At 37.6% G+C, this 18,027-nt stretch overlaps 1 protein-coding gene across 1 annotated transcript in view; it reads left to right on the top strand.

Moving 5' to 3' along the window:
• Positions 1-18,027, top strand: part of LOC106872255 (apoptosis-inducing factor 3) — a 115,028-nt gene that overhangs the window by 3,939 nt on the left and 93,062 nt on the right. Inside the window, exon 2 of the mRNA XM_052966188.1 lies at positions 9,715-9,865. Coding sequence (XP_052822148.1) covers positions 9,727-9,865 — 139 coding nt within the window. The 5' untranslated portion in view covers positions 9,715-9,726. The remainder of the gene's footprint in view (positions 1-9,714; positions 9,866-18,027) is intronic.

Here is an 18,027-nt window from a genome sequence, read left to right as displayed (position 1 = left end):
TTTCCCCACAAATTTCTTTATAATCGTAATCTATGCTGTTTGAAAGTGTTTCTGTAAAATTTCATTAAAAGATATCCATTTTCCTGTAAGCTATGAGGGAAAAAATCGGATCTTGTGAATTTTCCGAAAGTTGTCTCCCCAACCTCACCCCCCGTTCGTTTGCACACATTTATTTTTCATATCCATTTTCTACACATTTTTTTATTACACCTAGTAGGCTGGGTTGTTTGTTTTTTTTTTGTTGCTTTTTTGTTTTGTTTTTGTTTTTTTTTTGTTTTCATTAACGGATCTCAAACTGTATATTGACCAAAAATTTTTTACACTACTGCACCAAATGGAAAACAAGAAACATCCTTTATCAAGACATTATAAACTGACTCAAATAATGCAGAAACCCATCCTGATAAAAAGGCCTATCTGTCAGGGAAGACATGGTCTGACATAAAATAAAAATACTTGAAATAATGTGGCGTGTGTATATGTAAATTTTTCTCAACTTATCAATCGACTAATTGAGTAAACCTATCAGTAAATTTGTTCTAATAAAGGAAAACTATGTAATGACCATTATTTATAATATAGAGTCACTATATTTTAGTTCATCATATGCAACATCTATTTGAAGGACAAAGAACTTATTAAAAAAAAATGTTTGCTGTTTATGATGTGGAGGTATGTGGCTTAGTAGTTAGGGTGTCAGCATAATGATCATAAGATTGTGGTTTTGATTCCTGGACTGGCTGATGCATTGTGTTCTTGAGCAAAACACTCGTTGCTCCGGTCCACTCAGCTGGCAAAAATGAGTAACGCTGCGATGGACTGGTGTCTCGTCCAGCTATGGAACACATATGCCATTGAAATTGGGAAACCGAGCCCATGAGCCTGGCTAGGCTTTAAAGGGGCGCATTTATTTGTGGAGGCACAATGGCCCAGTTGTTAGGGCAGCAGACTCGCAGTCGGAGGATCGCGATTTCAATTCCCAGACCGGGCGTTGTGTGTTTATTGAGCGAAAACACCTAAAAGCTCCATGAGGCTCTGGCAGAGGGTGGTGGCGACCCCTGTTGTACTCTTTCGCCCCAACTTTCTCTCGCTCTTTCTTCCTGTTTCTTGAGTAACGCTGCGATGGACTGGCATCCCGTCCAGCTGAGTGGGGAACACATACGCCATAGAAACTGGGAAACCAGGCCCATGAGTCTGGCTAGGCTTTAAAAGGGCGCATAAGATAAGATATGATGTTTATGGCACATCACCTATTTGTACAACTCAATATAAGAACTGAAATCATTGTAAATTCCTCTTGTATTTTTTAAGTTATGTTCAAAATAAGGGTTGTTATCAGCAAAAATTTGCAGATTTTCCCCTATAAGTATCAAGAGTGTAACAATATTCTTTTCAGACAAGTGTAGTTACTAGAATTTCCATATTGTCATCTGTATTTTCAGTTTGCTTTTGTTTTAAGTTTTAACTACATCATCATCATCATCATCATCATCCTCGTTTAACGTCCGCTTTCCATGCTAGCATGGGTTGGACGATTTGACTGAGGACTGGCAAGCCAGAAGGCTGCACCAGGCTCCAATCTGATCTGGCAGAGTTTCTACAGCTGGATGCCCTTCCTAATGCCAACCACTCCGAGAGTGTAGTGGGTGCTTTTATGTGCCACCGGCACGAGGGCCAGTCACGCGGTACTGGCAACGGTCACGCTCAAAAAGGTGTTTTTTACGTGCCACCTACACTGGAGCCAGTCCAGCAGCACTGGCAACATCATTATCTCTTCAAATAAACTTTCTCTGTGCAACACTAGCAACTCAACTGTATCATCCTCTATATCAAACCCTATATCATTTGCAAGTGTCATATCTTTCTGAATTTGATGTAGACTTGTTGCTTGAGGAAAATTTGTAGAGTCACAGATGTAATCTGGCCATATAAGGTTTTGAATTCATACATTGAAAAGCCATCTCACTTTAAACATCACATTAGATCTATGAAAAAATAAGGTTCAAACCATTGATGGAGTAACATCTTGAACACTTTACTGAATGTTTCCCTTTCGTCATGTATGGTCATGCTACAAGCTTTGCTTTAGTAATGTGGCTGTTTTTTTTTATTTTCTTCTGCATAAAAAACCTTTTAGAATATCAAGTTTACTATCCAGTGTAATCCTTTTACAGCTCCTTTTCACACTACTACCTTCTTGAGACTATACTTGATGACTTCTTTCCAGATATCTTGAATTGTTGGTAAATCCAATACTGCTGGCGATTGGCATTTATTGTTAGTGCTGACACTGATCGTATTGTCCTTGTTGATTATATTGCTGCTGTCAATCCCCATTGCCCTAAGATCAAAAACAAGTTAAATACACTTGAGCACAACATTATCTCATAATTATTTTTGTTTCAGATGGAAATTCTCAACTTGTTCATACTAAACAATTGTTGCTATTCTTTGGCCATTAAAGAGTTGGTAATGGCAATGGTTCTATTGGTAGCTGTGTTGATGATAAATAGTCATGGTGGTGAAAGTTGATTTTTGTTAGAAAACAGATACTCATCATGACCCAAGAAAATATAGATAAATATTCTCAGTGAAAAACTCCACCTCACACTCCATGTTTATAGTAACACTTACACACACACACACACACATATTGTGTGGGTGGGTGTTGTAATTGTAGTTTTTGAAATTAACTACTGTGATCTGAGTTTAAATGCCAAGAAGCAAACTTCTGGCCAAGAAGAAACTAACTTTTATTCTTAAAATTTGAGATTACAGACGATATCCTGAAATCAGTTGTCATACTATACAATTCCTGTAAGCGTGACATCATGTAACCTGAGGCAACTGTAATATGGGTGAGGGGGTATCTATACCTTGGTTTCACAGAATGTCAGTAACATATTCTCCCAGGCACAAAATAGCAGACAGTTCGCTGATCCAGAAGGAGTCATTTACCATAGAAGCTCTCCAGAAATAAAAGAGTTAAGCAACACTGCTTGTCAAAATAACACCTTGGCCAGCATTCAGAAAAGTCCACTCTTCTATAATTATCTGTTGGACTTCTGGAATGAGACCTCTAAAGAAAACAAACCAACAGCTTTTTTGAAGTCTTCAATTATTCTATTTCCAAACAAGGTGATGTTCATCTTCCTTGGAATAGTGGAATTACACTCTCCCTTCCTAGTCTCAAAAATCTAGAACTCCTCAATAGAATTTTCCCCTCATATTTATTCCATCCTACAATGAAACCAAAGCAGCTTCAGCAAAAGCTGATCAACACTGCTGCAGATCCTTTCCTTGGAAAGGATTCATAGAAGAACTCAGAATCTACAAGCAAAAGGCATCAATTGTATTTAGGAAATTATCCAAGGTATTTGATAGTGTCAACAGAAAGGCAATGTTATATATCCTCTTAAAATCCTCACCATCAAAATGTCAGCAAATCGTGTATGTATCTCTCTGTGCTTGACTATACTGATAGTCTTGCTTTCACAGCTCACACCTGTGTAATGTGCTAGTGTTGTTAACATCACTTGAGAATGCTGAAACCAGAGTCTTTCTCAGTACAAAAAATACTGAATACATAACCATCAATGAAGATAAAAGCCACCTGCAAATATGTTACAAGGATGGTACACAACTCAAGGAGGTCAATGACTTCAAGTACCTTGTGTTCTACATTGCTGAAGGTAAGAGAGACTTCTTGACAAACGAGGGACAAGGCTCTTTAAAATTACTTGGATTAAACAGATTGACTAATTAGTTTATCAAAACCTGAAAAGAAGACTAGAAGGTAATAAAATCATCACAGATAAAAGTAAGATAACAAAGAAATATTAGAAAGGAACAATTAAAACATAGAAGCAGTAGGTATAGATTTTTAGATACATGTACATAAACGTGTGTGTGTATGTGTATATATATATATATATATATATATATATATGGGAGAATTTACGAAAAAGGCAACAGACAAAGACAGGTGGTGTAAACAACAAATGGATGTATTAGTTTAATGCTCGGGAATAGAGAAAGTCTTTGACGTTTCGAGCTACGCTCTTCAAGTGAAAGGAACGCAAAGAAATAAGGAGAGAAACAAGGAGAAAAAAATATAAATGTAGTGGTCAGCAATTCCTTGTGATGATTTGAACCAACCACAACCAGAGACATTCTTTTGTGATATATGCATAAACATGTCAACACTGTTACTTGGAGTTGTTTACTATCTACCAAATTATCAAGACACAGCTTTCTGCCATCCTCAAAGCTGCATCTAGGAAAACAGCCACTTACGTTTTCAGTGTTGGTTACTTCAACTACCCTGAGAGTAATTGGGAAACTTTTCTTTGGCTGCAAAGTGCAAATGATTTCCTTGATGTAGTACTGGATACAAGTTGGTCCCAAGTAGTTACCTGCTACACAAGAGGTAACAACACGTTAAGCTACACTTTACCACCACTCCTGAAATGGTTATCAGTGTCACTACTGAGGACTCCAGTCATGCTATGGTCATTGCTAATCCCTCTCTTATCAGCAGAAACAAGAAGCATCACCACCTCCAAACTGCTCACTCTGACTAGAGAAAAGCAGACTGGAACTGTTACAGTGCTGAGTTACAATGCCCAAACTGGTTCAAATTTTATGATTCTGGAGATGTTAATACTACACTTCAGAACATTCCCGGTTCAATCTGGATCACATGCGAAGCATCAGTACTACACAAATGCTTTAAAAATCCCCAAAGTACAATTGAAGAGACTGCAACAGTTTGACTTACCAGGAGAGAATGTAATGCTGAACAGGAATATAGACCATAGAACAGAGGAGAATAGAAGGCGGCGCAATAATAGATCATCCAACTATCTCATGCAAGTGACACAAATTTTAGCAACATATAGCAATGAATTTTAACAATATATAGCAATTAATCCTAACAGCAAAGTGTTCTGGAAATATGTGCAGCCCTCTTTGCAATCCCCTCACAGGTCGAATTATTGACGATCCCAAAGAATGCACAGAACTTATTACTGAATGCTATGCTGGCATTTTTACTGTTGAAGATCCAAATGTACCATCTTACCACCTCCAACATCAAATTCTATAACATCTATGAAATTTACACCTGCAAGGCTGCAATGCCACCTCAAGAATAAGACCAACTATGCTTCTCCAGTCTTGCTTCTCAAACATGGTGGATTATTTCTTTTGCACCAGCTTTTATTTTTCTTCCAATTTTGCCTTAATAATTAACTGTGTCACCCCAGAGCAGAGGAAAACTGCCAGTGTCATTCCCCTATTTAAAAAGGGTGATTGTACATCACCTGTCAACTACCTTTCAGTCAGTCTTAATAGCTGCATCATCAAACTGATGGAGTCCTGTGTCAAAGAAATACTCTGAAACTTCTGGAGCTCTCACAACCTTGTTTAGCCCTCACAATTTGGATTTATTCCCAACTTTAGCTGCTGTAGCCAACTCATCAAGTTTCTTGAGGACATCACCCAAATCACTGATGGTGGCTCATGGGTGGATTTTATCTATCTTGACTTTGCTAAAGCCTTTGATTCTGTGCCACACAAATGACACGTGGCAAAACTGTACAATGGGTGTGTAAGATGATCTCTTTAACCAGTCGAGGTCCTTCATTCTCTGTTGAAAAGAGGTAGTCACAGTTCTAGGACATCATTCTTCATCCTCTGGTGTACCACAGAGATCCATTCTTGGGCCTCTGTTGTTTGTTGCATACATTATTATATTATTATTATTATTATTATATATTATTGTTTGTTGCATAGATGCCAACTTGAATGTTTCAGGGTTGAAATATGCAAATGACATCAAGTTGTACCTTGAGTTAAAAAGTACAGATCCTATGTGCTATAGATCTTTCCTGCAATCAGACCTGGACACAATGTAGTAATGGATTGCTGACTGGCAACTCAAGCTGGCTGCATACAAATGCATCACCATGAATTTTGGGAGGGAAAACTCAGCTTTTACATACTCCCTCAACAACACCAATCTTAAGAAATCTGTTAGTGAATGTGACCTGGGTATTATTGTCAACAGCAATCTGCATTCAACAAGCTATATCTCTAAGATTGTCAAGAAGGCTGAGGGCATCTTAGCATCACTCAGCAAAATCTTTGCCAGTCACTCTCCAGCTAGCTGCTTAAAGTTGTATATGGCTATGGTACATCCATGCAAAGAGTTTGCATCACCAACCTGGAGCCCTACTCAGCATATTAATCTCTTGGAAACTGTTCAGAAACATGCAGCCAAACAAATACCCGCTGTCGGGCATCTCCCATATTTTGAATATCTTGCTTCCCTGGACATGGACACATTAAGGCTCATACATTTGGTAACTGACTTGGGAGACACCCACAAGATTATCCACCATCTTTCCAACTAACAACCTTGGGCACCTTTTTGAATTCCATGTCTAACACTCTTGGACGTGCTTACAAAATAAAAAAAATAAAAAAACACAGTTTCTATGACTTTCGGAATTATTTTTTTCACACTCAGAATTGCTGAAATATGGGATAAATTGCCTCCTGTTGAGACATTACATCCTTCAGAACCTCCATGGTTCACCTGATACAGTACACCTGATACCCTCCACCCCCATTTTTTCTTTTTTTTTTTTCTTTGAAGACTTATTCAGTGTTCACTTCCTGTGCCTATTCTATGTATTGTTCAAGCAGTTTTTAAAATCTGACCAATAATTTTTCTCAAAATTTTCGGAATCTGGTCAAAACAACTTAAGGATGTGATAACATCAAGAAAAATTTAACCAACGATCCTCTACAACTACACATCATATTCTTTGACAAACATCAGTGAAAAATTCTAACAAATCCAAAATTGCTGATTGATTTTCAATCAGTCAAGCTTTGACTATGCTGACCACAGCTTATAAAAAGAGTAATGAACAACAAGCAGTTAAACAGTCTGATAAACACAGTGATAGATTTGAGTCAGTGAGTAGCAAGCTGATATTGCGAGACAAAATGCTATTGATGAGTAAACACAATAGCTGATTGATAGTCACGAATGGCAAAGTATAACTGCAAATGAAATTCTTTTTCTACCAAAAGGCCAACAGCAGTTCTCTCATACAAATAATTTTGGCTGATTCTGTTTTGACAACCAGACTATGTGCAGAATACAAATACTACACTAGTTAACCATTCCAGTTTACCTACATTCATTGCTATTCAGAAAAAATCCCAACATGATATAAAATTAACTCTGTTTTTCTAGTCTTTTTTCTTTTCTGCTCCACTGGATTTTTCTTTCTAAAGTAACAATATATGATGAACAAGTGACTTTGACACATATTCATTTCATCAATTCTCTTAGTATCAAAGTGGCTTCTTTACTAACAATGAGACAATGAGAAACTCCAATTTGATTATTTCTCTTTTCTTCCTTTTTTTTTAAAAAAAAGGTACCTAATCCTGATGAACTTGTATAAAAACTTGCTTTGAGATTTCAAATCTTTAACTATCTGACCTACCTTTACGTACCCTAGAGAATTCTGCAAAACAGTGATTATAGTGCAAAATTTGAGTTCTTTTATAAATGTACACTTTGTATAATAAATTAAAATTTTTTAAGGGAAATATCTATGAACTATCGAAGTAAAGTGAAATATGAAGTATGCAATACATTAGGTTTATTCTGGGACATGTCGACACTAGAAGAAATTTATACAATTAATAATATGGCTAGAAAAACAGTGATAAAATATACAGATTGAATTACTTATTCATCAAACAATGAAAAAATTCATTGTTATTTAATCCAAAAGTTTGTGTGTGTATGTGTGTGTGCACAGCAAAGGAATATGAGCACTCACTGGAAAGAAGTTTGTATTTCCCCTGAACGTGTGTATGTGTGTGAGTAAGAGAGAAAGAAAGAAGAGGAATTAAGTATAGTTGTCAAAAATCCATCGTTTCTCTGTGGCTTGGTTAAGAGTTAAAAACTGGAAGACAAAAATAGAGATGTCCTGGCAAGTTGTACAGGTCTTTCTAACAATTTTAGTGAATTGTCTGTGGGATGAGTTGAACTGTCTAATCTCTGCAGTCTCTCTATTTCTCATGTAAAACAAATCTCACTATTTCTCATGCAAAGCAGTCTATGAAGATTTCACTGACTGGTTTTTCTGGAGGCCATCTAGTTTTTCACTGACTATCTTTTTCCTTTCTTTTTTTTTTTTTTTTCATTTTTGAATTGAAGAAACAATTCTGATTGGCATGAGAGTGGAGCAGAAAGGTTTTGACTTCAAATCCTAGTTGGATTATTGCTACAGGTGTTTCAAAATGTGCTAGCAAGACCAATTAGTATCAATACCGCATAACTTTTCTAACAAACCGGTATAAAAATAATAGCAAATTAAATTTTCTCAAAAACAGGACATAATTTCAGATCAATTGGGATAAAAACCTGGTCAGACTTAGTTAAAATGAGACATATGGAAACCACACACACACACACATACACACAATTATGGCATTGAAAAAATATGTCATTGACATTAAACTAGTAATGTTGAAAATAAGACAGTTTGGCACTTCATTCCATGGCTCCATGCAAGTGAAAGTATTTATTTTGCCAAAGTAAGTGACTTTTAGACCGAAAAGAGAAAGTGCTTTCCTAAAGTATGAAGAAATGAAAGTAAAATATGAATTGCCACTTAGAACAAAGCAAGTTGTTGGACATTATCATTACTAAAGTTAGACCTACCAAATATGTTAATTAAATTCCTAATTAACATATGAAAAAGCATGGGTATTAATTTCTCAGGTGTATCAAATATTAACTGAGGAGTTAAAACCATTACCTGCAATTACATAAGTCACAGATACTTTTCTGTGAAGTTATAGCCATCTTCATCACATTCAATGTTGTCCTAGTCATGTTGATGAAATAAAACTGAATGGAAACCTGCATCTTGCTGATAGAAATCAATGGAAGTGTGCCAAGAAACTTTGTTGTAAGAAATTGTCTTTGCGAATAAATTTTTCAAAAGATCGCTCTCTCTTGTGCAAGTTATTAAACTCATATATTATTGCGAATATGACATGGCAAGGATTAAATAATTGCTCATGAAAATATTCCCATCCCCCACACACACACTTTATCTATCATCAAAGATTTCCTTTCATTTTATATCCAAGGAAAAACACTTTCACTTTTGGCCTGGGAAAGACCTTATAGTAATGGATTCGATCCAACCTCACATTTTGCCACATAGAAATCACAATTCAATCATGCACACAACCAGGTTATCTTTGGAAAACAGAAACTGAAAAGTAGTTCGTCATATATTTTGCTATTCATACATATGTAGTGTTTTTGTGTCTCCCTGTCTTGACATTGCATGCTTATTGTAAGCAAACTTCACTATTATCCAAGTAATGATGCTTGTTCACAATCTTCCATGAAAATCTGTTTGGAGTAGGGAAGACATTACCTTACTTGGAAATGAGTAAGAGTTGGTGAGAGGAAGAGTATCCTGCTGTGGAAAATTCTGTCTCAACAAATCTCAGCTAACTCCTACATACATGAAAAATTGCGCAATTAAATGATAATGAAAAAGATTGATGATTATTCCGTATGAAATGTTAGCAAGTCTATATTCACTACAAGTTTTTTTCCATCACTACTATTGTACTCAGAATTTCATTCTTGTTTTCTTCCAGATCAATAAACTGATGCTGAATCTTTTGTCAAAGAACCTACTTTTGCAACGTTCTTCGTTGATATATTCTTCAATTCGAACCATTGTCCAGAAGTCAGGTTATAGCCGTGGAAAGAAGAATCTTTTTCCCTTTGGACTACAGACAACTTCAGGTAAGAGATCTACCCTTTTACTACTTTTTTTTATAAGGTGAAGAAGGCACATGGCCTAGTTGTGAGGGTGACACACTCATGATTGCAAGAGCATTGTTTTGATTCCTGGATTGGAAAGTGTGTTGTTTTCTTGAGCATAACACTTCATTTCATATTGCTTCAGTCCATTCAGCTGTAAATGAGTAACCCCATGACAGACTGGTATCCCATTCAAGGGGAATGTTGTGGTCTCACCATGGAAATCAAGTAACCAGACCTGTGAGCTGTAGGCCTCAAGAATGTCCAAGTGATGATGATATAAGGTGAAGTGGCAGAAATGGACTAAATGTCTAGTGTTATTTATTACCCACCTTGTGGTATTTTGCCTGTTGCTATATTCTGAGTTCAAATTCTGCCAAGTTTGACTTTGCCTTTCATCCTTTCAGGATCGATAAATTAAGTACCAGTGAAAAACTGGAGTCGATGTAATCGATTAGTCCCCTCCCTTAAAATTTCAGGTCTTGTGCCTAGAGTAGAAAAGGTTATTTATTACACACCTTCATGTTCTGAGTTCAAATATTGCAAAGATAGACATTGCCTTTTATCATTTCTGATTTGATGAAATAATTTCCTCTCCTGCACATCTTCCCCAGTGCTTTGTGATTGGTGAATGAATGGAGATAATACAGAGTTGAGAAGATCTTTTATTCTTGCCAAGGACATGACAAACTCTCATATTGGTACTGTGATAAAATGCACTCAGTACACTCTATAAGGTGGGTGATATTAGGAAAGGCATCCAGCCATAGAAACTATACCAAAAATGGAACATATTAAGACCTGTTTCTCCATCCAATCTTGGAAGATAGTAACACTGAGTCAGAAAAGATTCAGACTATGAGAATACACCCAATCCAAATCTGCATGAAAGCTGATGTAAAATTATGATGATGGTGACACAGGTTGTTGCAATAATTGCCATTTTTCTAACATCATATATGCAGCCATGAGGGAGAAGTTGTACTCATTTTGTTGATGAACTTGAGTAAAATCAAGTAGTCTTATGCTTTCATGTAATCTTGATCAGCTATGTTTCAACAGTCTCTGGCATGGACACCCAGCATGTTAGTTTGGATAAAATATCATGAATTTCATCTGCAGTAACATCGGTTGTCTTCTTTCTATATGAATCTAATGCATTCTTTCTTAATATGTAGAACTCAAAATATATGGTCCCCATTGTAATGGAGAGTATTTGTTCAGACAAGATTTGACTGCTATATTGAGCAAATCAAATTCATTTTTGGATTAAGTAATCTTTTATGTGGTTGGAATGTGATGCCTATAGTAAGATTTGAATTACTACTGGCAGGTTATTGGAGCTGTTTTTACAAAACACGTGACCTGGACAAACTGTCTGAAATTCATAAAGTTAGACATACAAAGTTTGAGTAAGTTAATAAGGTACAGTGTCCATAATCTTTTACATCACAATATCTCAGAGTACAAGGGTGACTGTGGAGGCACGTAGCTTAGTGGTTAGGGTGTTGGACTCATGATCGTAAGATTGTGGTTTTGATTCCTGGACCAGGTGATATGTTGTGTTCTTGAGCAAAACACTTCACTTAACGTTGCTCCAGTCCACTCAGCCAGCAAAAATGAGTAATTCTGCAACAGACCAGTGTCCCATCCAGGTGGGGAATATGTACACCATGAAACTGAGAAACTGACCGTTATGAGGTGATATGACTTGAGAAGGTAACTTCACTTTACTTTAGCATGGGTGACTCTGTAAGGCTAACAAAGCTAATTTTATGGTTAATTTGTTACAGATAAATGAATGGAAAAGGTAATTTAGAGCAGTGGTTCTCAACCATTATTTGCCTATAGACCCCATTTTCCTATTTTACTTTAATTGGACCTCCATCACCATTCAGTATATGAAAAAAGAATCCTATTGTGTTTTTATAATTAAATATTATTAGGAATTGTATTAAAAAATTAAAATATTTTATGTATTGTAGAAGTATAAGCAATTTATTGCAGATAAATTTTAACAAAACCTTACATGGACCCCAGCTGAGAACTGCTGATTTAGACAGATCTTACAGTTTTATATTTAAGAGATGAGGAATTATTTACATTTGACAGATATTTGTCCTCATCTTATTTGTTGTTAACACAATGTTTTGGTTGATATACCTTCCAGCCTTCATCGGGTATTTTGGGGGGAAATTTCGAATCTGGGTTCTCATTCCTAAGGTATTTTTTGATGTTGTTATTATTATTATTATTCATGTCACTGCCTGGAATTGAATTCGGAATTTTGGGGTTAGTAGCCCACGCTCTTAACCACTACGCCATATGCCTGTGGACTATGAGAGCATGGACTACTAACCCCAAGATTCCGAGTTCAATTCTAGGCAGTGACATGAATAATAACAATAATAACATCAAAAAATACCTTAGGAATGAGAACCCAGATTCGAAATTTCCCCCCAAGATACCTGATGAAGGCTGGAAGGTATATCAACCAAAACATTGTGTTAACAACAAACAAGATGAGGACAAATATCTGTCAAATGTAAATAATGTAGACAGATCTTGTTCTGTAGAATAATGGAGTAATGCATTTAGTACATCAAACTGAGAAGTAAGGCCATAGTAAGGATGATAGGAGTTGAGCAGGTGAAATAGTGTTAAATTTCATTGGTACCGAGGCCACTAAAAAGAAATTTCATAGTGCAAGTAGAAGAGATAGGAAGATACAGATTCTGAATGTGTCAGTAGTTATAAATTGTTAACGAGTGAAGTTTTTCTATCAAGCTATTTTGAAGATGTAAATATCTCTTAAACTTCAAGAGGATCTTCACTACTAGTGCATGGCTTTACTTTTATGATGATAGATAAATGAGAAATATTTCTCCCATGGGTGTTGTTTAACCTCAGATAAGATACATATTTACAATGCCTATGTAACTTGTGGCACAAAATTAAATGTACTGCTCAAATACACAATGTAATTCCTGCTGTGGATCTGAACTCAAGACTTATGAATTGGTGGTTCAATACCATATCCACTCTATTTTACTCCTTATTCTAGGTAGATTGCTTGTTTTGGATGTTACCCAGAATTTATGTGTCTGAGTGTGTAAGTTTTCAGTGAGTGCACTATCTGGGATGTACAAGTATCAGGTTAATGCAAAATAAATTATTCTAGCATTTAGCTCACAACATTGAAGCAATATATATTACCTTAGAATCAAATATATTGAAACAATAACCTTTAGAGCATTCACATTTTTACCAACCAGAAACAAATCTGTTTCTGGTAGCATAGAATTCTAATGTTATAGAACTGATTGATTTCTTTGTAAAGGTATTCTGAACTGCTGCCTAGTTGTTAAAGCATTTCAGTATCTTGGCAGTGAGCTAGCAGAATCGTTAGCATGCTAGGCAGAATGCTTAGGGGCCTTCATCCATTTTCACATTCTGCCAAGGTTGACTTTGCCTTTCATTCCTTCGGGGTCAATAAAATAAGTACCAGTTAAGTACTGGTGTCAGTGCAATCAGCTTAACCCTCCCCCCGAAGTTGCTGGCCTTGTGCCAAAATTTGAAATTAGTATTTCATAAGAATTGAATTGGTTGTTAGTAACTTTTGCAAGTTTTTGAGATGCTTGAAAAAGTAGTTTGTCAATTGGAGAAGTAAAGTGGGTGACATAGTTTCATAGCCCAGTTTATTCAATTTCTACAGACATTTCAAAAACATGTTTGGGTGTTGTCATGGAGAACAATTGGTTCTTTTCAATTGATAAATGCTAGATGTAAACATTGAAGTTCTTGGTGCTTTTTCTAAGTTCCTGGCAGCACATTTCAGCTATGATGGTTTTGTCAGAATTCAAGATTACTAGTCAACACTTCTACCTGTCAACCACCAACCATTGGTCATAACCTTCTCGTTTGGAAAAATGTTTTGGTGCTTCGCTTCAGTTCAGATATTGTCAGTTGCTACGTTCCTTTTTTGACACTTGTCACAACATGATCGAGAAATAATTTTTGTTACACAAAGGAAATGCAGAGCAAACTTCTTAACAACTATTTCCTTTTTTTTTTTTTTTTATAAATTTATATTCAACTCATGCAGCAACCATCTGTCAAGGTTGTTTTGACTTTGCAATGTGGTGCAAATGTCAAACAACAGTTAAATGGTCAGTGCTTTCTTTTTTTCTTCCATCTCTTGAGTTATTTTGTATGGATCCACTTTTTTGATAATGGTCCTTAGCTGGTTGTTGTCAACCATAGAAGATCATTCACAACATTCGATATATCAAAACCTCTCATCTCCACCACGTAAACCTTTTGAATCAATGTTGAGCTGTATTTGTTGATGGCCTCCTGACCAACTGCTTGGTTGATATTGCAAGCAATCTCCACTGTATTGTGTTCCATTTTGAGATCTTACAATAAATTTGCTGGAAATTGCTTATTTATTTTTTTATATTTATTTTTGTTTTCTCCATGTTCAATTTGACAAGCAAGAGTAAACAGTGAAAGCAAACCTATTAGCATGAATCAAGGGGACCAAAATCTGCTTAAATTTCCAAATAACATATTACACAAATCATCATCATCCTTTACCGTCCATTTTCCATGCTGGCATGGTTTAGACCAAATGTAGTTAGATAAAAGTTTATTCCAAAACAAGCATCGGATTTTAAAATAACAAAGACCACAATTATTTTTGTACCAAGCTAACAACATATTAAACAAGTGACTTTGTCATTTGTGAGTTTTACTAATAGATGGAATGGTTTTATGTGTTATGATCAAAGAGCACAGGATATATATATATATATATGTATAAATAGCAGACATGGCTATGTGGTAAGAAGTTTGCTTCCCAACCACACGGTTCCAGATTCAGTCCATTGTATGTCACCTTGTGCAAGCATCTTCTGCTATAGCTTGTGAATGGATTTTGGTAGATAAACACTGAAACAAGCCTCTGTCTGTGTGTGTGTGTGTGTGTGTGTGTGTGTGTGTGTGTGTGTGTGTGTCTACCTATGCCCCACACATGAGCCTACCAAATGAACAGAAGGATCACTTTTATGATATTCTTCTGCGGGCTACCTCAAAGATGAGTGACAATGATCTCATCTTTGTGGCTGGAGATTTTAATGGGCATGTCAGACAGCAACCTGGTATTTTCCATGGTGTACATGGGGGGCCATGGTGTTGGTTCCAGAAATGAAGAGGGAACTAGGCTCCTGAAGTTCTGCAATGCAAATAACCTAGTGATCTGCAACACCAACTTCAGGAAGCCAGCTAACCACCTGATAACCTATCAATCAGGTGACTCTGCTCACCAGATTGATTTCATTCTCACCACACAGCAGGATGCATGGTTGCTCTTAAACACAAAGACCCTCCCTGGTGAAGAATGTACCTCACAACATAGACTAGTTATTAGTGACTCTAAACTTGAGGCCAGAAGGATGCCAAAAAGCAGACCAATCTGGAAAAGAAGGACTTGGAAGCTTAAGAACCCTTCACATGGTCAGAGATTTAGGGATATCCTTACCGAGAAATTTGATGATAGGGAGGAGGAGCTACAGTCCTGTGATATAGAAGGCAGCTGGGAATTCCTGCGAGACAGCTTCCTGAGTGCCACAGACCAAATCTGCGGCTGGTGCAAAGTCTCTTCCAAAGACCTCGGGTAACATGGTGGTGGAACAATACTGTAGACAGGGCCATTAGAACAAAGAAACAGGCTTGGAAGGCCTGGAAGAGTGGGAGTAGCAGGAGATTGTATCAGATAGCCAAAAGGGAAGCTAGGAGACAGGTGTATATAGCCATAGGAGTAGCAGAAAAGAAGTTTGCCAATGTTCAGCAATATGAGCTGAAGTATTACAGATTGCAAGAGAGTGTGTGAGAAAAAAACCACAATGTCATAGGAAAGAAATGTGTCCACATGGATGATGGTGCCCTTGTGTCAAATGATTCTGCAAAGAAAGAGGCTTGGAGATGCCATTATGAAAGACTGCTGAATGGGAGGAGGAGTGTCTGCCAAAGGTTGACCCAAATGAGGGACCAGCTACCCAAATCAGCAGTACCATAGTAGATAAAGCAATTAAGAATATGAAGACAAGGAAAGCACCTAGCCCATCAGGAATCACCGCTGAGATGCTTAAAATATAGGGTGGTGTGGGTTATGGTCTAGTCACCCATATTGTAAATCAGGTAGTTCACGAAGGAGTCATACCCAATGACTGGTATAGCAGCACCATAGTCAACTGCTACAGGGGTAAAGGTGATACTTTAGATAGAAATAACTACAGGGGTATCAAATTATTGGATCAGGTGATGAAAGTTATAGAGAGGGTCATAGTCCAACTAATTTGGGAGAGAGTTAGCCTAGATGAGATGCAGTTTGGTTTTATGCCAGGCAGAAGCACCACTGATGCTTATATTTCTGGTTATGCAACAGCAGGAGAAATATCTAGCCAAAGATAAACCCCTGTACTTGACTTTTGTTGACTTGGAGAAAACCTTTGACAGGGTCCCCAATCCCTTATCTGGTAGTCAATACAGAAACTGGGGATAGACAAGTGGTTGGTAAGAGCTGTACAAGCCTTGTACAGGGAAGCTGTTTGTAAGGTAATGGTTGGCAACGAGTATAGTGAAGAATTCAGAGTAGAAGTAGTTCACCAAGAATCAGTCCTCAGCCACCTCTTATTCATCATAGTCCTCCAGGCAATTACAGAAGAATTCAAGACAAGATGCTCCTGGGAGCTTCTCTGTGCAGATGACCTTGCCCTCATAGCCGAGTCACTACTAGAACTAGAGACGAAGTTTAGGGTGTGGAAGCAAGGTCTAGAATTGAAGGGCCTTAGGATTAACCTAGCAAAAACCAAAGTCTTAGTAAGTAGGAAGGCTGTCAAATCACAAACCCCTTCAGGTAGATGTCCCTGCTGGATCTGTAGAAAAGGCGTAGGTAGAAACTCCATACTATGTACTCAGTGTAAGCGATGGACACATAAAAGGTGAAGCAATGTCAAAGGAAGGTTAACCGGGAAGATAGTTTTTGTGTGTGGCAGATGCACAGGGGCAATAAATAATGATGTTCAGAAAACAGATTCCACCACATACCAGGAGGAGAAACTAGACGAAGTCAATAGTTTCCATTAGGTGACCAAGTCTGTTGTGGGGGTGGTTGCTCTGAAAGTGCAGCAGCTTGAATAAGAATAGCCTGGGCAAAGTTCTGGGAGCTCTTACTTCTGCTGGCAACTAAGGGCCTCTCGCTCAGGATGAAAGTTAGACTGTATGATGCATGTGTGTGAACTACCATGCTACATAGCATTGAAACATGGGCCATGACTGCTGAGGATATGCATCGGCTTGAAAAAGATGAAGCTAGCATGATCCGCTGGATGTGTAATGTCAGTGTGCATACACAACAGAATGTAAGCACCCTAAGAGAAAAGTTGGGCACAAGAAGCATCAAATGTGGTGTGCAAGAGAGATGACTGCACTAGTATGGTCATGTGTTACATATGGATAAGGACAGCTGTGTGAGGAAGTGCCACTCCCTAACTGTGGAAGGAACCTGTGGAAGAGGTAGACACAGGAAGACATGGGATGAGGTGTTGAAGCATGACCTTCAAACATTGTGCCTCACAGAGGTATTGATAGGAGACTGAGACCAGCAACTGAAGTGAGATCACAGCCATGCATATCTGGCCCAGTTAAGAGTACCCCTGATGTGTCAGGTGATATGATATGCATGAGAAGGCCTGTTGAGTTAAATAAAACCAATATCGTAGCTGTGGCCAGTACCCCCTGACTGGCTCCCATGCTGGTGGCATGTAAAAAGCACTATCTGAACGTGACTGATGCCAGTACCCCCTGTCTCTCCCCTGTGCCAGTGGCACTTAAAAAGCACTCTCCAAACGTGGTTGATGCCAGGCCCACATGACTGGCTCATGCGCCAGTGGCACGTAAAAAGCACCCACTATACTCTCAGTGTGGTTGACATTAGAAAGAGCATCCAGCTGTAGAAATGTTGCCAGATCAGATTGGAGCCTGGTGCAGCCGCTGGCTCTCCAGACCTCAGTCAAACCGTCCAACCCATGCCAGCATGGAAAACAGACGTTAAACGATGGTGATATATATATATATATATA

The sequence above is a fragment of the Octopus bimaculoides genome, chromosome 1 (genome assembly GCF_001194135.2).
Source record: "Octopus bimaculoides isolate UCB-OBI-ISO-001 chromosome 1, ASM119413v2, whole genome shotgun sequence".
Taxonomy (NCBI): Eukaryota; Metazoa; Mollusca; class Cephalopoda; order Octopoda; family Octopodidae; genus Octopus; species Octopus bimaculoides.
The sequence above is the reverse complement of the archived record's forward strand: the minus strand, read 5'-3'. Positions and strand labels throughout refer to the sequence as shown.